This window comes from Solanum lycopersicum, chromosome 9, assembly GCF_036512215.1.
Source record: "Solanum lycopersicum chromosome 9, SLM_r2.1".
NCBI lineage: Eukaryota > Viridiplantae > Streptophyta > Magnoliopsida > Solanales > Solanaceae > Solanum > Solanum lycopersicum.
In genome coordinates, this window is record NC_090808.1 from 36533561 (window position 1) to 36556355 (window position 22795).

The window sequence follows — 22795 nt, forward strand, 5'->3', positions numbered from 1 at the left end:
GGCAACCAAACAAGATGCAAATATTTTATCCCTTCACTATTTTCTTATCCCGTCACTATTTGTTTGTATCCCTCACACCAAACGATCCCTAAATAGCTTGGAGAACCATCCTAATCAAACCACTAAAAGAAAATTTTGAACCTCTATGGGGTTATCATCTGTAACATAGGCTTTGTTCTCATATTTTTATGCTATTCTTTACTTGTGACAACCTTATTCTACAAGTGTTCCTATCTTGCACATCCATATCCAAAAGTTTTTTCTTGTGGTTTGAATTGAACAATTAATCAAAATGCCTCTTCATCACTCTCAGTCATGCTAGATTAACATTTCTCCCTTCTGCTTGTGTCCTTTGTTATGATACAGGCTGCTAGAGGTTCCCCTCAACTTGTATTAATAAGCCTTCTTAGCAGCCCTCTCAATTCTCATATACTGCTCAAACTTCAAAAACTTATCTATTCTTCTGCTTTTGGTAAGTTTCTCCGGCCTTCTCCTATAGCTTTAATAACTCCTTTACACATCCTCATTTCAAGACTAATCTTGAGGTTGATGTCCTAAACCACCAGACACACCTGCCATGTCACTTGCTATTTTTTATGAAACTCGACATTTTCTTCCACAAGAAGTTTGGGTCCCCCGTCTAAGTTCTATGATCCATCCTCCATCCTACCAAGGTTTTCCTAAAACAACAACAAACTAAGTTAAATACCACAAGTGGCGATCTGGGGAGGGCAAGATGTATGCTGCCTTACCCCCTACCTTTAAAGGTTAAGAGGTTGTTTCTGATTGACCCTCGACAATCCACCTGCTTTATTTGGGATTGGGACCGGCAATGAGAACGAGCTCACATATGCGAAGTTTTAGTTTTTTTCCTAGTTTTTTCCTGAAACACCAACTAGATAGCCCGCTTTAATGCCTACCACCGAATTCTTTGCCAATCACAGAATTCTTAGTGACTTGTAGGTCGTCTACTCTTTTTTGATAACCAAAATAGGGGAAAAACTGATCAATTTGTAGGTTGCCTACTATTCCACTTTACATTCAAGACCACAAACCTATGTTGGGTGGTCATCACCTCTTCTAATATATCCTTACAGTCCATACATGTGGTTCTATCACGTCTCCATGTGGGTCATCTCCTCTTCTCAGTTACCTTGAGGATTTTATTTTAAAGGGGAAACAGTGAACAAGAAAAAACAAAGAGGGCGTGATGGATGCACAATAACTCCATCCAAAAATGGATAATAAATAAGAAGTTTATAACAAATTTGGTGTTTGACTCAACTTTTAAGGTGAAGAAATAGCAAGAGCCCTAGATTAGGAATGCCAGTGAAGTAGCGCGAGGGGTTAATCACACAACGACAAACAAAATTTTACATGGCCAGAGTAGGGCAGGCAAGCCAGACATTGGTTAAAATTTTAAATGTTGTAAATTACATAAGCTAGTAAATTTTCATCAGACCTGTTAGACAAGAAAAAGATATTTTTGAGAGGATAATTTTAAAGTTAGGAGTTGTATCTCTTTCTATTACATTCTTTCCCCTCTAATACTTATGATCCTGACATGCTATCCTTGTTCCTTTGAATCAATAAAACATTTAAAAATATACTTCTTATTATTATCAGGATGTCTTCCTTTTTATTTTAATTCTCCTACAGAAAGAATAGGACTGGATATGATTGGTTCATTTAACTTTTTCTAGTATATTTATTTCTAAGAATTAGCAAAATGAAAAGGATATACACGACTAAGAGGTTTGCCTATCATATTTCTTTTGGACACATGTTGACATGTGAATTCTATTAGGGTGGGTAAAAGATTCACATTAATTGGGGAATAAACAGCTGGTCTCCTTATATGGACATGAACAATCCTCCCCTCATGAGCTACCTTTTGTGGTTAAGTTAGACTCATTTGCCCTATCTTTATAAATTTCAAATGTAAAACCAGTTAACTAGTAAAAAATAAGGCAAGTGAACCTTAACAAGGGATCTAACAACTTCATGAAACAAAGTAAAAAAATCACGAATGACAAGTAAACAAGGATTTAGGTACAAGCAGCATAATTCATTACATGTGCGAGAAATATAAGACAAACATTATTGAATTATGTATCTACTATATTACATTGATCTTTGTTTACAGAAACTACATCACATTCCTTATCCAAGCAGGATTCTATATACTATTCCTATTCCTATTCGAACTCTACCCCTCATGTTGGTGCATACAAGTTATATGTACCAAGCTTGTTACAGATGTAACTAACACGAGGACCGTGAGGGACTTGGCGTAAATACTTGCAAGTTCAACACTCGACTTCACGAATTTTGTAACAATGTCTCTTAAAAGTATTCTTTCCTCGGAAAAAGTGACAATCAATCTCAATGTGCTTACTCCTCCCATGAAATACCAAATTTCATGCAATATAACAGGCCGCTTGGTTGTCACACTCAAGTTCCACTGAGTGATTTCTACAAACTTTAGTTCTCTTAGCAATTGTTTAATCCAAGCTAGCTCACATGTTGCTACAACTATTGCTCAATATTCCGCTTATGCAGTAGATCAAGCAACTACACTTTGTTTCTTACTCTTTCAGGACTCCAAACTACCTCCGACTAGATCACAATATCCAAATGTAGAATGTCTATTAGAGGGTGATCTTGTCCAACATCATCAGTATATCCAATGATCTACTCATAGTACTAGCTACCAAGGGTGATCGTTCGTGTCATCTTTTGATGTTTGTGGATATTGGAGATGAGGGTGAGCACATCACGTCTTAGATCAACATGTCTTCTTCTATATACATGTTACCTAGTCTTTTTCCCTTGAGATGGCTTGTTGTGGTCCACTTTTGGGACTTGTATTTGTTCATATTAGACAACTATGTACTCGTGACCTCCAGGTTCTAGGAGGGTTTCTATTGTATACAGTTTTTGGTTTGCTTCCATTTCTATATTTTCTTATTATTAGTTTTATTTTCTAGTTATTTCTACCCTTGTACTCATTACTTTTCAATCTCGGTACGCGATGGCGTATCTACAAGTGGGTTATAGTAGGTGTCATCATGACTTGGGAAGCCGGGTCGTGACAATAGGATCGTTCATTCTCTTCAAAAACGTCTAAGGCCTTATTTGTTTGCAATTAATGGAGATATGAATCTTAATCATTCAGATACAGTCCATCAAATGTGTTTGATTTTTAGGTCTGAATGTGAATGATTCAGATTCAGCCCATTAAGTCCATTTGGTTCTTTTTTCAAAAATTCACTTAATGGACCTGAAAAGGTTTGAATGGACAAGATGTGCAGGAGAATCTTAACACCATTCAAACCTATTTAATAAGCTATAAAATAATATATTATTGCCTCTCTCGGTCTTTGCGTGACTATTGCTCACACAACTACAGACTTTCTTCCTCTCCTTTCACAATCAAAACCAATTTTTTCCTATTGAACGGGTAAGTTCTCATAACCTTTGCAAGTATTTTTTTTTATATCACTAATTTTCTTAGGGTGTATTGTTGTTTGTCAAGAATACTTGTTGCAATTATATTTTAAGTGTATTCATGTTCATCATGGTTTTTGAGTGAAAAAAAAATACTATACATAATTAAAAATAATAACTATGTATAAATAGTTGAGGCCTCTTAGAATTTTGTCTTAGGCCAATAATTTTATGAAGACTCCTTGATTAACAAATTCGTTTGTGAGATACACTAATATATTATTGTTATTGAACTAGTTGGTGACAAAAATAATGGAGCAACTAACAATTCTCCACCTCAATATTCAGTTTCAGCTCGAAAAAAAAGTTTTGGGGAAGAAAAAATCCTTGTTCGTTTGAATTGGAAATATATGAGAAGATGATTATTGCTCTGGAGTTATTGATTAAAAAATAGAGCAATTACATTTGAAGAACATGTGGTAAAATTAGATGGACTTTGATAGGAAGAGTCATTACACAGTACATGTGCAAGTATATTTTGTGAAATTATCCACTACAAAAAAGCATGAATGACGTTAGAGATTCACAAGATAGAGAATTGGATTAAGGCTATCGAAAAAAGGATACAAATTCTTTAGTTTTTTCTAATTAACAAAATATATTTTAGGCACTGATAATGTGATACCCTATTTATTATTTCTCAACTAGTATTTATCATACTTATTGAACTTTTGATATTATATTGTGCCTATAAAATACTTTTTATTCGTGATTCTTTTTATTATATTCTTGATGATTATTATATTCTTTTAATCAAAAAGTAATATTTTTGTTGAATTTTTTATAAACATTTATTAATATAGTGTTTGATTTCATATGCACATTCAGATATTGAAAACAAACAATAATCATTCAGTGTTCATACAACATCTTAATATTCATGTGTATTTAGATCTAGATATCTAGCTAGGTCTTAATGCAAATCTTAATGTTCAGACGTGTATCCAGATTCAGAGGTCTGAATCTTTAACGAAAAGAAATGAGACCTAAGACATACTTGTGTTGCAAAATAACAATACATGATCTGGACTGAGCCACCTCAATACCTAGAAAATACTTTAGTATGTTGAGGTCTTAGTCTAGAAATGTTGAACAATGGTGCTTCAAATAAGTGATGTCATCTTGATTGTTGGTAGTGATAACAATATCGTCGACATAAGCCACCAAACAAAAACACAAATTTCATGCAGAATGTCAATAAAACACAAGGTGATCAACTCTAATACCATGTGAGAAATGTAAGAGAAAAATATTATTGAATTCGCCATCTACAATACTACATTAAGTCTTATTTAAAGACGCTACATTACAACCCTTATCCAAGTAGCACTCTATGTAATATTCATATTTCTATTTCTATTCTAACATCATGAAATACCTAAGAACTATTCAATGGTTTGAATTAATTTCACTTGAAATACCAAAAATTTAACTTCATAACAATCAGTATACAGTTTCTAGTGCATTTTTTCTTTCACTTATTGAGTTGAAGGGTCCAAAGTCAACAAGCATGAATCAAATTTGAAAACAGGAACATATAAATAAAGATTGTTTACACAAAGTTCAAAAAAAGTATTTTAAAAAATTAAAATACTGCAAAGTGAAATTAAAAAGAACTGAAAGAAACCTCAAATGAGGCAAGGCAGGGCAAGTAAAAGTCACCGAGAAATGCTAAACAGAGCAAGGAAGGTTTGGTTATGGTTTGTCCTGCACCTTTGCACCCCTACCCATGTGACTTCAAGAAGAAGAAATAAGGAGGTTATGTACAGCAGAAAAGGAAAAAGTAGGAAATGAATGGAAATTATAGACATGCAAATCTCTTTTGAATAGGGAGGAAAAAAGATGGCCTAAATTTGTTATAAAAGAAATTTTTTAAAAAGCAGAATAAACAGGGTGAAGACAAAAGATGCATGAAGTGGAAAGCTTGACTTTTAGAAATATAGAACTATCTTCCCTGAACAAATACATGCCAAACACACACACACACACACACACACACACACACACACACACACACACACACACACACACACACACACACACACACACATATATATATATATATTAAAGGATGCCATGAATTTTGTTGCTTTGGCCATTCAAAAGAATAAACCAGAACAAAGCATGAGATATACTTAGGTCATTGCACATACACAACAGAAGTAGGTCACATGAAATAAATGATCGAGAGTGCGAAACCTGTCAAATTCGATAATACCCAGATCTGAGTTGGAATATCATTAAGCTTCTTAGCTAATGTAAGAGAGGACCTCAAGATCTCCCTAGCTTGTACAGTGTCGCGGAGGGCAAGTCCTAGATTCCCCAATACAGTCAAATATTGTGAAACAAGTTGCAGATTCCCCAAAGTATTATGTGTTGTCTGCAAGCCAAACGCTAGTCGATTTCTGCAGTACGGTAATAAATCAATAAGAATATAGCAACAGCAACTACTACAACTACAGTGCTACAACACAAAACTTGTTGGTATTGTCATACAAACCCACACTACCATCTCTTTATCCAAACACATTTTACTCCAATATAAATCAATTTGTGAATTTTCTAACAGTAAGGTTTTCTAAATTTTTTACTAACATACAAATCTCTAGAAAAAGTAAAATGGATCCTATAAAAGTATTAAGGGCAAGAGAGATTTAGAGAGCTAATGTCTTATCCCTTCCATGAAACTAAACTTGAAATGAACCTTGACACAAATGAGTTGCAAGAATCACATGTTTATAGATGTCAAAATACTTTACAGATTATAGAAATATGTGAGCATATCTTCTTTTATAAGAGAGTGGTAAACATGGTTGTATATTAAAAATAAATTGACTCCACCCAAAAGTGTGGAAGTCACCCATAATTACAAAAGAAAGAGTAGAAAAAGCACTCTTGGTCCTTTGACTTCTCACAAGGAATCCAATACATCAAAAAAATTGATGCATGATCTTCTAGGTTAATCCATTAAAAAAAAAAAAAGAAGAGCTAAACACTTCATGTTTACTTCTGTATATTACTAGTTTTTTCCTGCAAAACATATCTGGTTCCTTCCCCCATATCATCCACCAAATGCAAGTTGAGACAAGCCCCAATCTCTCTTTCTGACGGGATTGGTGGCGTTCACTACTCTAGTAAAATCCTCAAGAATTCCTCTTGGCATAACTCCATCAGATAAGTGAATATCATCTATCACTGTGAAGTGAACTTGCAGCGTAAAAGAGATTCTTTATGGTCTCTGCCTCCCCTCCAAACCTTTAGCATCTAGAAAATAGTTGCTCTCCTGGCTTTATTAGATTATTTCGTGTCAGAACTGCCCTTTTGCCAGCAACCATGTGTAACAAGCAACATTGCGTGGAATTTTCACCTGCCAGATTGATTTTATGCCACACACCAATCAAATTGTTAGCATAGCCGTATTCCCTGTAAACTGATATAACAGTGAAAGCAATGTGGTCTTCAAGATTAAATGCCCTTTGAATTGCTTCAAGGTGCTACATGATTCAGCTGGTCTCCCAACAACTTCACAGTCAAGCAACATTCTCCTTAAAGTAAGATTCCGTTGTTGGTTGATCCATACTTCCGCCACTGTTGCTTCCTGCTGCTTCCTTAAAGTAAGATTCCATTGTTGGTTGATCCATACTTCCTCCACTGTTGCTTCCTGCTGCTGGTTTATGCTGTGAACATCAGGATAGAGCACTTTTAGGTGTCTGTTTGTAGTAAGTTATCCTCCCGGAAGGATACCTTCATGCCACTGCCTATACTGAAACTGGTTTTATGAATTTTGGCCATAGTGTGATGACCCGCCACATTATCACACTACCTAACTGCAAATTGGCACATATTTTTCAGTGTATGATACTTTTATAGGAAGGAAACTAGCTCTTGGTGGAGTGGAATATCTAAAGCTATAGAAAGTTCCTTGGGGAAGCGCTAAATATTAACAAAAAGAAACTTCCAGACAACCATTCAAAATGGAAAATTTCACATTGGAAATGCAAAATTTAATCCAGTTGACTCGTTTATTACCGAACCCCACATCTCTAAGGACTTTTGACAAACACTACCAATTAACATGATCATAATCCTTTTCAATATCCAACTTACACAGTATCCCTGGTCTCCTTGTTTTTTTTTCTGGAGTTAACTAGTTTATTGGTCAGCAGAACTGCATCCAGAATCTGCCTCCCTTTATGAGTGCTCATCCACCAGTAAAGCACATCACGCGCTCTCACACGCTTCACGTGCTGTGGCGTGGGACTCAATCTCCCCATAGGTCACCAGATTTTCTTTCCGTTGCCCTCTCTTGCGACTCGACATAGGCTATCAATATCTCTTTTCCGATCTGTCTATTTCTGTCCTCCCAGAGCTGTCATGGGAGAGGACACCATCTTTTTTGTTGTAGGTTTCAAGCCTTACAACATACTAGGGTGGTTTCTAGAGCAGATACATGGTATGACTGGGTAGAAAGAGGTCCTAACATGATGAACAGGATGATCATTAGCCAGAAGACGATGGAACGGCTGGTTTACGCCCTCAAAGAAGCTTAAAAAAGACAGGATAACTCAGTTCGCAGGTGGAAGCTCAAGGATCTTTTTTCAGACTTATTTTTCTCAAGAAATTTCAATAGATATGGTCGATAATCAGCATCATTAACTGGCAGGGTAGGAGAAGAGCAGCGATCTTCATCCTTTGCAGCTCAAACTCACGTACTAAATTTAGCAATTGCATCCCTCGAATTCTTTCATCCCCTTCATACTCAGTCTTGAGATAATCCCATACCTCTTTTGGTGACTTCAAGGACATAATACGAGTAAAGATGGTTGATGAAACTGCTGTATACAAGCATGCCTTTGCCTTTGATTTCATGGTTGAAGAATACACTCCCATTCCGAGTTTCCTCTTTATGCACCACCACAATTCATCTTAAAGGAAGATCAAGTGGTATCTGAGATCTTTTGAAGGGATAAAAGACTACATAAATTTGAGAATAAATTCTCATTCCTAGTTTTTTCGTAATGCACCTCCGAAGTTCAGTTTATAGAAGATCAACCATCATTTATTGAGATTCACATTATGTTGTATTTTATCTACTTTTTGGCATACCACTTGTATATGACCGACACTGTTAGCAATGTTATTTTACCGACTGAGCTTTAGTACAATACTTAAGCATATTGCAGAGAAATACAACACGACTTTGTTTCATGCATTAAATACTCTAGACTCAAAATCCAAATAAAAAACAAGTGTTCCCAAAATAAACATTTTTGATAGAAGATATCTACCTTGCTTCTTGTAGATTTTGCTGCCTCATCAGTAGAAATCCATGAGCAAGGAGGACACTCGTTTTCTCTCGCACTCCCGTGAAAGAATCCATCACTCCTAAAACTGGTCCGATCAGATCAAGGGCCTATTGCAGAACAAAAGTGCTCAGCAAACAGATATCCAAAGAGAGATATAAGTATCTCCATATGGAAGGAACTGTGCCAACCTTTGCTGAGGATTCAGCATCTCCCATGCAGATGTAAGAGATTGCTGCATAAACAAAGCACATGGCTTGCATTGATTTGTTCTCACTTAGCTGCATAGAAAAGAATATACTGATAAAAAGGAAAACAGAAAGAGCAACAAAACCCAAACTTACTATTATTAACCAACAGATTTAGTAGTATAAACGGGCAGCAACATAAGTTAGAAATCAACCTATAGCGGACAAGTTGGCAGAAATATGAACAGATTTAATCGCCATGATGGAAAGGAATAGAAGTCTGAACGTGGTCATTACTGATGTCTTTCTTGTACCAATAACTTGAACATAAAAGCCGCATGTAATTCCCATTCAAGAACACAAATTTTCGGAGTTGTGAGAAAACTCCTTTGCATTTTATGTTTAAAATATACTACGCTGAAGCATCAAGGAAATGATGATTTGCACTAGCTGATTATACTCTTACCGAAAATAAGGAAGGCTCTTCAAGAAGGATTCGAATTTATACATACCCTTGAAGCTTCAAGGAAATGATAATTTGCTTCATCGTAGCAGCCGACACAATGTGCATACTGTCCTCGAAGCATTTCAATAACACACTCACAAGCTTGTAAAATTGTTGGAAAGCGAAAATACCAACTTCTCATCTGCACCAATGCCTAAATTAAAATATAAGATTCTATTAACCTTTCCATCATATAATAAATGCATGGTATCACATAACAGAAAGAAAGAGTGACAACACAATTAATAATGAGTTCCTGTACGTATAGAGTCATAATTTGCCAAATTGACAACAGCTGAAAATTACCAAAGGGGAATTGGCAAAAGGAAGGGATATATCACTCTCCAAACCAGGTTGATTTTTTTCGGACAAATGCTTGCTCTTAAAACTCTTAAGAGCCGTTTGGACATTATTGGAAATCAGTCATTTAAAATCATGTTGATTTGAAGTCCACAACTCTTATGTAATCTCACTAAAAGAGCAAATCATAGTTCATAAACATATCGGAATTTCCTAAGACACTGAGTTAGTAAATCACATTTCTCCATGTTCCTTCTATAAACAGATATTTGTGATTATATGTTATTATAAACTCCCAAATACACGTAATTTTACAAGGATTCACTAGTCCAATAGATCAGCTATAGTAGTAATTAGTTATTCTTTGATAAAATTCTCCAACATGGTAGGGACAATCTCTTCACATTGACCATGAATCTTTTTCCACAAAATTTAAAATTATGGTCTTTTTTGTAAAATATAAACTTATGGTCAAGTTTTACATATCAAAATTTTTGAAATCACACTTAGGAATCCCAAATCTTGCTTGTTTTTTTTTTTTTTGAGAATTTGGGATTTGAAATCATGATCCCAAAACGCATGTCTAAATGTCAACTTAGTCAAGAAGTGGTACGCAACATTATATGCCTTCAAGAAACTAATATTCAGCTGTGAAATCCAAAAAGACGGTGGGGTTTCTATGATAGGAAGATGGAATAAATATTTTGGCTCTTTGGAAAGGACGATTGTTTTTGCTATATCACGCAATCCATAATTACTAAAATACTATTTAATGATTCTCCCATTGTGCTTCAGTGCAAGCAGTAGGAAACAAGCCGCATTCTTATTTCAAATTCTAACATACGTGGATGGAAACAGAAAATTTTGTTGCTATGATTCAAAGGCCGGTGAGACCTTTTCATTGTCAAGGATCTCCCCCATCCTGTTTAATCTTCCAAATTGACATCCCGGAATGGAACCTTTACACTTTTGGACTTTCGAAATTCAGGAAATCATATATACTTGCTGACTTACTGAAATTTAATATTGAAGCTAAAACAAGAACCCTCTCTAATGGTGAAATGGTTCAGCGAGCAGGACTCCAAGTGGATCTTGACGAAATTCCCAAACAAGAAGAAATTTTTCAGCAGAAATTTTTTTAGTTCCTTCAAGATCCTCTCTAAAGGTTCTTGTAGAAAAACTTAAGAGGATTATCAGGAAAATGATCTCTGTGCAATAGTTGGCTTTCATTAAATATTGACAAATCATCCATGCCATCATTTGCAAAGTTGGCATAGAGAAGGCTTTTGATCATATAATTGAAGTTTCCTGCTTTCCCTATTGGAGAATATGGGCTTTCTGCATAAATGGATCAGTTGGATCTCACTGTTTTACTTTCGTCAAATTCATGTTCTTATCATTGCTTCAATGATGGCTCGCTGGGTTTCCCCTCTTCCCAAAGAGGCATAAGGCAGGGGATTCCCTCTCTCCTTGCCTCTTAATATTGGTATAATGGGTCTTCACTATATGATAGACACTGCTATACATCAACCATTGCTTAAGGGTTTTGCAACATGTTGCAAGGCCTGAAATTCACACATTTCACATACTTTTTTCCAAATGGCACTTCGATTCCATGTGATGCTAGGAATCACAGCAAAACACCGCCAATCTTCCTGTCAACTTTTCTTGGTTAACAATGTCTCAAACATCCAACCTCTTTTAAACTTTTGGGCAGTGGTATTGGTTCTCTTCCTACTACTTATCTTAGGCTTCCTTCGGGAGCTATTCTGCTTCCATCTCCATATAGGAAAGAATCTTGGAAAATGCAAGAAGAAATTATTGAACCAGAAACGACAAGATTTCTTTTGAGGGGAAGTTTGGTTCTTATCAACAATGTTTTAGAGGTTTTGTCTACTTACACTTGACTTCATTTCCCCTTCCCTTTTCTATCTTAAAGAGGCTTGGAAAAGTTTTAGAGACGGAATCCATAGAATTGTTACGTTCTTATATTAGATGTTCTACACAATGGAGTGTATATGTGGTTTGTGTTTAACATCTATATAGTTGGTTTCTATTCATCAAATCATCAACTAAAACATATATCTTCTTCTCTTTTATTTTCTCACATATCATCTATGATCTTAATAGAGGCTTAGTTTTCATTTACTGGCTGTAGCTGTATACACCATCTGCCCGCTTAAGGTTTTTCCGTCTTCTTTCCTCTTCGGGGTGATAATTCTAGCAGCACCACTGTCTTTTGGTTCAATGGAACCATGCTTCTTTTGAATGATAATTCTAGTAGCATCTCGGCTAAATTGAGTAACTTGTTGTCGAAATTCTTATGATCAAAGCTTTTCAATGTGATTCTAACTGCTAAGACTTTTCCGGTGAGATTCAGGTGATTAAAGCTTCTCTATTTTTGAGAAGGTAACATTGTGTATATTCATTGAATCAGTGCATGTGTTGCATTAAAACCATATCTACAGCCTGTTAAAATAGTAAGAGAACTGAATTTGAATCCTAACAGGAACCTAGGATATCTATAATGGATTCAGTGCCCTCTAAATACATCTGCTTGCACCAGAACCAAAAAAACCTGATACAATTTAGTTTGATCTATTGAAGACCACAACTCATGCTCTACATCTAGCATTTCTTTCTTTCTAAACAGTCCACCAAATACAGGCTGGAACAATCCTCCATCAATCTCTATCAGCAGCTCCCACCCCTACTTCTCCCCAAATGTAAAAGATGTGTGATTCTGTTAGGCATAGCCTAAGCAAAACCCCTGAGCCTAATGAAAATCCTCCATAGCTGCAGATGATTGATTGTCTCAACCTCTTCCCCACATAAATAGCATCTACAACGCATGGAGAACTTCCCTTTCTTGAGATTTTGTGTTAAAATTGCTTCTCTTGAAAGAAGCCAAGTGAAACATGACATCTTGGAAGGAATTTTAGGTTTCCAAATCTAATTCCAAGGCCAAAGAGAAGGTTGTAGTTCATCTTGAATTAGCAACTTATATTCAGGAGTTTACCTTGAATGTGCCTTTGTTATTTCTGCTCCACCATAATCTATCATGTTCATACCTTGTTCCTGTAAAAGCTTCCAGCCTTTAAAACAAAATCAGTCAGTCTCGATTTCCCAATTATTGAAGTTCCCTCTAAACTGGAAATTCCATCAATGTTGTGTCCAAAGCTCAGCTACACTCACTTGTTTATTTATTACCAAGTCATGCATCTCCGGAAAGATACTTTTCAAGCTAAAATGCCCAACTATTTTTCCTCCAAACATGAAGTCCTGATGCCATTTCCTACCCTTATGGTCGTATTGATCTTCAAGAGAGGCCACAAGATTCTGATGGACTTCCATAGGCTTACCCCATATGGTGTAAGGACCTCCTTTGTCATCCACTTGTTCTCCTCTCCATATTTTTCTTGAATTGCTTTTCATAAGTATGGTTGAGGCTCTTGAGAATACCTCCATAACCACTTTAGTCTTGCTTTGCTTTTTCAAATTCCTTAGTCATAGACCCCCATAATTCTTCCCCCAGAGAACCTTGTTCCACTTGACTAAATGTTGGACAGTGGAATCATTTTCCTCAGTCCCTTTCCATAAGAAATCCCCTCCTAATTTTATCAAGTCTTTGTATCACCCCATTAGGAATAGGGAAGATGGACTCATGTAAGTAGGTAAAGCATCCAAAACTGAATTAATGAAAAGCTTTTCAAACTAGGTTCCAGTGATACTATTCAGCAGGTTCTTCAGTAACTATAACTGTTACCATCTAATTTTTATCTTTTCAAAATAAACCAACTGAAGTTGGTTTTTTTCATTTTAAGTTTTAGTGAAGTGCTGGTAATAAATAATAGAGTTAGAATATTGAAAGTATCCAGTTCTTTTGCAAGACACTATCCCACATTAGGCTAATACCATATGCATCTTGTGTTTAACACTTAAAATGTGTACTCTTTTTTGAAAATCAGATTAACGTATTTCATTCATAAACATGGCCAAAAATCTGATTGTATACAATGGTTAATACCAAAAGATAAAGAACACAAAAGGACATAATTCTCTACAAACTCCACCTATTCTTATATACAACAAGGAACTTTCTGGGTGCAATAAAAGAAAATAAAGTGACAGGAGACTACTCGTCAGCTGAGTAAAACTCAAATCTATCCCCTCAGAAGCTCTCCTATTTCTCTCCAAATAACCCACATCATCGCAAGAGGAACCACGTTCCATACCCTACGTCTTCCCCTCTTTCTCCCATTCCTCCAACAAAACATAAAATACTTCATAGTTTTTAACATTGCCCAAGAAGTTCCAAACACCTAAACATCTGCCCCCATCACCTTATAAAGATGTCCTTAGTATTCATCAAATCATCAAGTTCTCAACAATCTGCTTCTTTTTCCTTATTTGTTGAGCTTAATTTCGTGTTCTTTGTGTTTTGTCAGTAACACCATTTGGTAGCGGCTTATACAAAACTGACGGACTTCTCCTTTTGTTGTTTTTCGAACAAGCAACTATTAACATGTAGAGCAGCAGAGTTGCTATAGCAGCCATTTATATTTTAATTCTCACTGTAGCATTTTAAACCCTCGACATTCTTGACAAAACCACTCCTCTCCAACCCATAGAAAACCCATGATTTTACTGGTAAGCTGCTTGAGTAACCTTACTAGATTAATTACCTTATCAAATTAGTAAGCTGACTAGATTTCATTCTTTAATAAGTAATCCATAGAGCTTTAAGTTATTGAATGGCAATGAACAGAAATAGACAGAGCTAGAAAGCAAACCTCTTGCGCTTCAACAAATTCAGAACGCGTAAGATCAACTGCTACTTTGTTTTCAAGAAAGTGCATAAGGAGCATCAAATAGATACTGGCAATCCAAATAGCAGAGTGTTGCAAATCCACTTCTGGCTCAAGAACATCGCAGAAACAGTTTTAAAGCAATGTAAGAAAATACCTATAGCATCACACTACAGAAAGCACATGCACCAACAATTTAGATAATCACTGACCATATATAAAATCACTTTTTTCTCCACAAAATTGAAATTTTGCATAGTGAAGTGGACAGTTTGTTAGATGTATATTAATAACACTAAACAAATATACAATTATAATGATGTAGAACAAATAAGGGAAGGAAGGAGATAAGGCCGGGAAGGAATGAGAAAGGGCAAACAGGCATAGAGAAAGAAAGAAGCATGAGAGGGAAAAAAATTGAGACAGAAAAAGAGGGAAATGAAGAGGGGAGGACAAGGAGATAGAGCAAGATGTCGTAATTGTCAAATCAATTTATCAAATATTATGAGTCACTTAAAAACAAACTTCATGAGGGTCGTATTTATAAGATAGAAATTTTCAACAATTTAGTGCTATTGCAACTTACCAGCGGCTAGTAAACATGTTATATGGGAGCTTGGCCTGGCCCAACCTACTAAAAGACAACCCCAAGCCAGTCTACACCATACACACACACACACACACACTTTGTTTTTTATTTTATTGAAAATGGTAACAGATTTTAATATATTCAACAAGTGTTTGAGCACAAAGATTGTGCTAAGAACTCAAACTAGTTACAAGAGACAAAGAAAATTCACCAAAAAAAAAGCAACCAAACAGAAGGACCCAATGAGATCTACAAGAGAACATCTTGTACAGAAGCTTCTTTAAATAGAAGGTAAAAACAAAAAATATACCCTTCATTGCTTATTCAGAGTTCGCTTAACTCTTCAGAACATCTTGAGTTCTCTTCCCCCTAAATAAAATCTAGGACATTGTCCCACCACCTCTTCTGTCCCGATCCTGCACCTGTGCCATTCCAGTACCAAAATTTCATCAGTTCTCTTGGGCATTCTCTGCTCAAGCTTTTTATACCCATGAACAGCTTCCACAATCTGTTATCACCCGACAATGTAAAAATGAGTAGCTAATTCTTTCACTGTCTTTACCACACACAAGTATTTTGAGCACATGCCCAGTCCTCTCTTGATCAAATTGTCATGTGTCAAACAGCCTGTTTCACCATTAACCCGCAGAACAATACCAACTTGAATGGTACCTTCATCTTCTGTAGTGTTTCCAATGCCAAGGACCATAATGTTGTCCAAACCCTGTTTAGAACATTATAAGCATATTTCACAGCAAAAAAAAAAACTCTGATGTTTCTTTCCGATACCATCCTGTCCTCTTGCCAAATAGTTCCTCTAAAATTTTCCAGATGTTTGAAAAATTAAATCAATCTATTCACCTTCAATCATTTAAAATCTTCTAAAGCTTAAGTTCCAGCAAGCCGAAGTTCCAACCCAGGTGACTCCACATCTCAGCTACAGTTGTATCAGGTTGTTGCACTACACTGAAAATGCCTGGAAAAATTTTAACAGTATTTTAAGTGGCCCACTCCCAGTCCAATCATCATTACAAAAAAGGAAGTCTTCAACCCATTGCCCACTTTGATGCTGGGTTCTTTAAAAATTTCTGCCAAAGACATCTTATTGATCTACTTACGCTTGCCCCATATGAACTAGCCACACTGTATGTACCTCACTGTTCCTACATCCATATTTTTCATTGATCACCATCCTCCATATTTCTTGGTCCTCCAATGGTAGACATCCCTAGCCATTTCATTAGTACTCTTGTTTTGCTGTCTCAAGTTTCTAATTCCTAGACCCCCACCCACCCTCCGGTTTGTGAGAGTTTTCTGGTTTACTAAATGGTAGCGTTTCTTCTACTTAAATACTTGCCATATGAAATTCCTCCTGAAGGCATCAATCCTCCAGTTGACAGAAGGCCTTTGACCGCCTCAACAGTTGCTATAAACAACAGATGTGTGGCTTGCTTCACTTTTAACATCACAGAAAATCAGAGTATCGTTGGTATACAATGTGTTGTTTCCAGACTTCCACCATCATTGTATAACACCCTGAACCCCCTTAACCATACATCCATATTTGCCTTCTTGAGCATACCATGAACTCCTTTCATAGCAATAAATGAAAGAGAAGGGTGAGAGTAATCCTGCCTTAGCTCGCTTAGCCCTCCCTGAGATAGAAAGGACCCATCAAGGGACCCTTCTTAAGGGCCCCTCGGTTGATTAGTGTTCTATAGCATGACCTCCCTCACCAAGAAACGGAATAGACTAGCTCCAAATTCCCAGGCTTCCCAGCTCAGAGCGGCCCATAACAAAAAAAATCCTTCCAAATAGTTCAATTCCTTTGGATGTGCAACTATCAAAAGGGCATTTCAATATGCTCATCATTGCAAAGATTGAAACAATTCAAAACAAAAGAATCAAGGGATACTCTCATATACCCAATCTCACACAGAGAGGCGTCCATGACTGAAGGTGAAGAAATGCATTTATGATAAGTGAAACTACCAAATATCCCTGTGTACTCTTTTCTCCTATTATTTCGGGAAGTGGGAAAAGCTTTTCCATTGGGATCTTACAGTTCCTCAATTTTGCAACAGTCATTAAAATTATTTCTCTCTTTTAAACTAGTCACTTCAGCACGTCATAAAAAGCACCTGGACACAGTTCCCAATACCCTTTCTCTCCTACTTCTTAGGAGAGAGAAGCACATCTTTTCCGGTTACTCCGACCAGATTCAACCCTTTTCTTTCAAGCCAACAATAAACACCCACTGTGATTATTGATAAACTACTTTCCAATAGAATAGAGGAAAATCGAATCTATTTCAACAGAGGATTTAAGTCTTACAATTTCACCAGATAGGAAAATGACAATGTTGAATGGTACGAATAGGTAGGAGAAGAAGAAAGATGATGCACAGATCTTCTATGAGTAGGAAGGTGATGGAATGGATTTGCCAATGCTTAAGAGAAGCATCCAAGGAAAAAAAGGAGACAAGAAGATGGACAATGGTTGAGCATGAGTCGGAGCACTACTGCACAAGAAAGCATAATATACATGGGAGGTTCATAAACATCATAGCATTTTATAGAGGGAGGAGGTCTGGATTTATAATACCAGAGTTGGCATCGAACGTTGGGAGGTCGGACATTTCTTTGAAGATCGATAGATTCATTAAATGTCAGAAGCTACAAATGAAAATACCCAGCACAAGGGTGGTTTTGGATTAACCGTATGCTACTGCTATTCAAGATAGTAAATAGCAATCCAGGAATTTACGCAATGCAGAGATCAAAAATATGAGGGGTACAGTAGAAATCCTAGATAAAATAGGAGTTCAGGAAGGCGACCTTTTATCTAGATGTCTAGTAGGATTTTATAGAGAGAAGTCTACGGAGAGGCAAACTCTAGCAAATATAAGAAGATGGTCGTCTTCTAACTGGAAGAATGTTTTCGGAATGACATATACGAGCTAAATGATAAGAGATTTCTGTTCGAGTTCCCAAACATAAACATGGCAAAGCAGATTATCCAGGGCCAATGGCGATGTAAAACGTGTAGCCTTCATCTCGAATGGTGGACATCAACAACAGGCTGTATTTCTAAGTCTGCCTATTAAAGAAACATGGATCAGAGCGATGGGAATTCCCCTGTGCCTATGGTCAAAGAAGGTCTTCCAAGAGATAAGAGATAGCCGAGATCTGCGAAGGCTGGGTGGCTACGGAGGAGGAAACAGAACTGAAAAATCATATGAAGTCGCTGAGAATCCTGGTCGCAAATAACGGTAGAAAACTTCCAAAAGAGGTGGTTGTGTCCCGGAATCACATAAAATTCTACTTCCAAATCTGGCTGGAATGTTCGCCAAGATTTGAAATTATGCTGAAAAACAATAAGGGGAAAGAAGACACCTTTCACCCAGTCCAACGATTTAACCAAAGGATTTTAGCAGAGAGGATCTGTGATAATGATAGTGAATCCCGTCAACTTAGGGATTTTCAAATACAGCAGCATGTGGCCCCTGCAAATAAAGTCACGATGTAAGCTCATGAGGGGCACGTGAGCCATTTAAATGAGGGGCATGTGAGTCATTTAAAGGAAATCCCAAAGGGAGCTATACATCTTGGCCAAATAATTCACAGGCTTGGTGCATAGGCCCAGATGTGGCAACTTAAGTTATCGTTAACAACTTTCAGGGGGAAATAGAAGGCTTGCTGACAGCCCAGAGATCTTCGATTGCATCGAGAAAATAATAGCAGAAAGCGTTACACGGTGATTCTCAAGTCACTGAGAACAGTCCAACAATCACAAGGATAGTGAGAAATCTTCAAAGATGATGGGAGATAAAGAGACCTTGTGGAAACTGAAGACATTGATAAACAGGTGGAAAGTAACCACGCAACAGATGAGAGTGATCATGACAACAATCATATATTTATATAAAAGAGAACCCTAGGCCCGCCTATGTGGCACCACCACAAATCAGTATTCCCTTTTAACTTACTTATTTCCAAATTTAGTCTTCCCTTTCATTAAAATCAAAAGTTGCGACTTTTACTAAGAGTTGCAACTTTTATAAAAAAATTGTGACTTGTCGAAAGAGTCGTGACCTTTCCGATAAGGCACAACAATAATTTATTCACACTACCCTTTTTGTCTATAAATAGAGGGATTTTCTCTCATTTTATCATATTTTATATAAAAGAGAACCCTAGGCCCGCCTATGTGGCATAACCACAAATTAGGATTCCATTTTAACTTGCTTATTTCCAAATGTAGTCTTCCCTTTCATTAAAATCAAAAGTTGGGACTTTTACTAAGAGTTGCAACTTTTATAAAAAAAATTGTGACTTGTCGAAAGAGTCGTGACCTCTCCGATAAGGCACAATAATAATTAATTCACACTACCCTTTGTTGTCTATAAATAGAGGGATTTTCTCTCATTTTATCACAACGAAAATTCTGAACTTCTTCTTCTTCTTTTGCACAATTATATATTTTGCAGTTTGCTCCTGTTGAGTAGCTCACTGACACCATTATTTTTGTATCAACACACTAGCGAATAGAATTATTCTGTCTTGAGAGGATCTATTCCTTTATAATTTTCTTTAGGGGACAATGTGCATTCAATGGGCTCGACTTTTTCCTCTATGTTTCATTTTATTATTAAAATTTCTGGTATGTTTTTTACAATCATTAATCTATGCCTACTATATTAATTTTTATTTTTGAGTACATGTTTTAAACTTTATTTTTTATGTTTATACTTTTGATCATTATGTTGAAGTAAAATTATGCTAATCAAGAGTTTAATATAATCATTATACTATTGGTTTCATGTATTAGAATTCTTAAACTTGTAAAATTAATGATATTGATCTTTATAGAGTTTTCAATGACTAAAAGATACATGAGATGTCCAAGAAGGGACTTTGAGTGTTCTTATTATTCAACTTTCTATCTTATTAAAACATTCAGTCAATTAGTTACATCCAAAAAATTTAGGAATGTAGTGGGATAGTAAGTATTGTACTCAACCTTAATCAAACATTTAGATTAGAAGTCCCAAACAATAAAGTTTTAATCAAATATTAAAGAAATAATTATCTTCTTATAAACTTTAGATTAAAAGTCCCAAACAATAAAGTTTTAACCATATTGACTGAAACATAAACAACAAAATATGTTTATGTCTATCAAAGTAGTGTCATCGACTGTATATGATTTTGAATAAGGGACTTTACAAGACATCATTTAACCCAAATTATTTGAGCGACATACGTTATTTCATTGAAATCCAAGAGATGTGTTTTTATATTTTAATAAACTTATCAAGTACACAACTAATTATATAAGATGTATATGTAGAGGCCTTGAATAGGAGATGAATAAAATTTTGAACCACTTTTTGGAAATACAAATATAGACAATGAAACACTTACATATCTTTTCGAAAGACTTAGGTGATGAACTAAAATAAAATTAACAATTAATAACAAAATTCATAAACACTTTGAATCATATCTTTTTCATTTTAAGATTAAAAGTCATTTCATATATTCTTTGGATAAAATATTTTTGAAAATTTATCACAGGTTGTACCCTCTCGAAAATACTTATATCATCAAATGTCCAGAAGTAGATAATTAACGTAGTTCACCACCATGCAAAACGCGAATGATTTACCTAGTGGGTAATACTACAAAATCCTATTACAGAGATAGTCAACTGGGAAATTCATGAAGCAGAGCCTATTATGTCGCAACAATAGTCTATCCGAGCCTCAATATAAGTGAATCTGTCTGCTCCCAAGCCAGATAAAAGATGCTACTTTAGAGACAAAAGCGCCTACAAAATATTACTCAGTAAAGAGTAGAGCTTTACAAATCTACCAGCAGAGTAGTTTATAACAAACGACTGCCACAAGTAAACTAGAATCTATCTCTTACCAAAAGAATAAGCCTAAAAGCACCAACTAAAAAATAGATAATCTATAGCTAACAATAATTTCATGTCTACCTAAAATAAAGACAACAATATCAATGACAAAAATAGTGAAAATGACAATAGACAAGATTTTATTTCAAACTAAAAGAAACAAAACCAAAGATAAAAAAAATTGATAATATGGCATCTCATGATCTAGCATCACTTAAGGAAGATAAATATAAATGCATAAGAGAGAAACAAGAGCTCTTACCTCTCATTCCATCAAGAATCCCATACTTTTTCAGCTCCTCTACATGAATATAACAATTCAGAATTCAGATATGAGAATAAAATCCAAACATGACGGTATAAAAATAAATTGCTAGAAGGCATTCTCTAGCTAGTGGACTGATTCGTGAAATTTTGCAAAATTTTCAAGACCAATACGAAATGTTATAGTCTCTACCAACAAGGAACTTACAATGTTGGTATTTAACAAAAAGGTAAATAGTAATTTCCAGTTCCTATCCTATACATGACATCTAATTAGGCCCAGGTCACGGAAAATAAATTTACAGTAACCCTCGAGTACAAACTGCTATGACTAGAGAACACAGACTGTAATACCCTATATTAAAATAAGGGCATATAGGTCATTCAGCTTTAAATAAAAAAAATCAGAAAATTTAAAAAAAAAAAAAAAGGGGGGGGGGGGGGGGGGGGGGGTCTGAAAGCCCCAACAGAAGCAGCAGATTTCTACGGTGAGCAAGGAGAAAATAAATTAAAAAGTTAAAGCTTCAGTTCTCAAAACTAAAGAGAGAAGTGGAAGAAGAAGAAGAAGAAAGAGAAGAAGGTAAGTTTCTTAACTTTGTTTAAAGGTTGAATTCTTATCTTCCATGACTATAAGATTGAGAATTGGGAAGTTGAGAAACATGGGTTAAGCAGAAATAGAGGAAATTTTATTTCATTCTTATGAACCAAGTGAATATAGTCAATGATTTGAACAAGAAACTTTGCTATTGGGCTTATATGCAATAAAAGTAGTTAGGCAGTAAGGTTAGGTTGATTTTTTAACAGTAAGAATTGACCAAGAAGAGACTATTTTGTGTGATTTAAGCACTAATTAAGTAATCGGGCAGATTCTGAATCAATCATAAAACCTCTAGGGCTGGGTTTTTGTTGATGTAATATGAATTACCTAAACGAAGGAGTTAACAAGAAATTGTTATGAATGTGTTTATAGTTTGACCAAAGGAATTCATACGGACAATTCGAGTGAAGAGCTTGGTGTTTCAACACAAGTAGTGTGAGATTTGTGAGTTGTGACGTGATTGTATCAACCTGTGATTTGCTTGACTGCAATTTCCAAAGTCAAAGTTTGGTTACATGCTAAGCAGCTAAAGAACAAAGGTTGACTTAATCCACCAAATACAGGAACATGCATGAGAGATCCATTAGCCCGAAATTTAAGGTTATAAAACCAAAGCTGCCAAGTGTGATGATATCCATAGACCGATTAGGAAACCAACAATCAGTACTAACTGTATAGAACACTGACAAATGAGAAAGTGTGAAGATATAGGGTGTGTTTTGTATGAAGGAATATATTTTCCCCGGAAAATTTTCTCTAGGAAATTAAGTGGGTTTCTTACTTATTTTTTTGTGTTCGGTTCATATGC

The 22795-nt window shown here is 35.8% G+C and overlaps 1 protein-coding gene across 4 annotated transcripts in view; it reads right to left on the reverse strand.

The window, feature by feature from the left end:
- The window catches only part of LOC101249677 (sister chromatid cohesion protein SCC4), a 41089-nt gene that overhangs the window by 1454 nt on the left and 16840 nt on the right, over positions 1 to 22795 (reverse strand). For 2 of the 4 annotated variants that reach the window (XR_011211775.1, XR_011211774.1), the window contains exons 6-12: positions 21388 to 21426; positions 14600 to 14721; positions 9514 to 9660; positions 9005 to 9094; positions 8799 to 8923; positions 5710 to 5915; positions 5138 to 5245 (exon numbers count right to left, since the gene is read on the reverse strand). Coding sequence is in view for 2 of the 4 variants with exons in the window: in XM_026032956.2 (XP_025888741.1) it covers positions 5710 to 5915; positions 8799 to 8923; positions 9005 to 9094; positions 9514 to 9660; positions 14600 to 14721; positions 21388 to 21426 (729 nt within the window). In the remaining 2 variants the exon portion in view is untranslated. The remainder of the gene's footprint in view (positions 1 to 5137; positions 5246 to 5709; positions 5916 to 8798; positions 8924 to 9004; positions 9095 to 9513; positions 9661 to 14599; positions 14722 to 21387; positions 21427 to 22795) is intronic. The other 2 variants (XM_026032956.2, XM_004246966.5) reach the window with 1 other exon arrangement.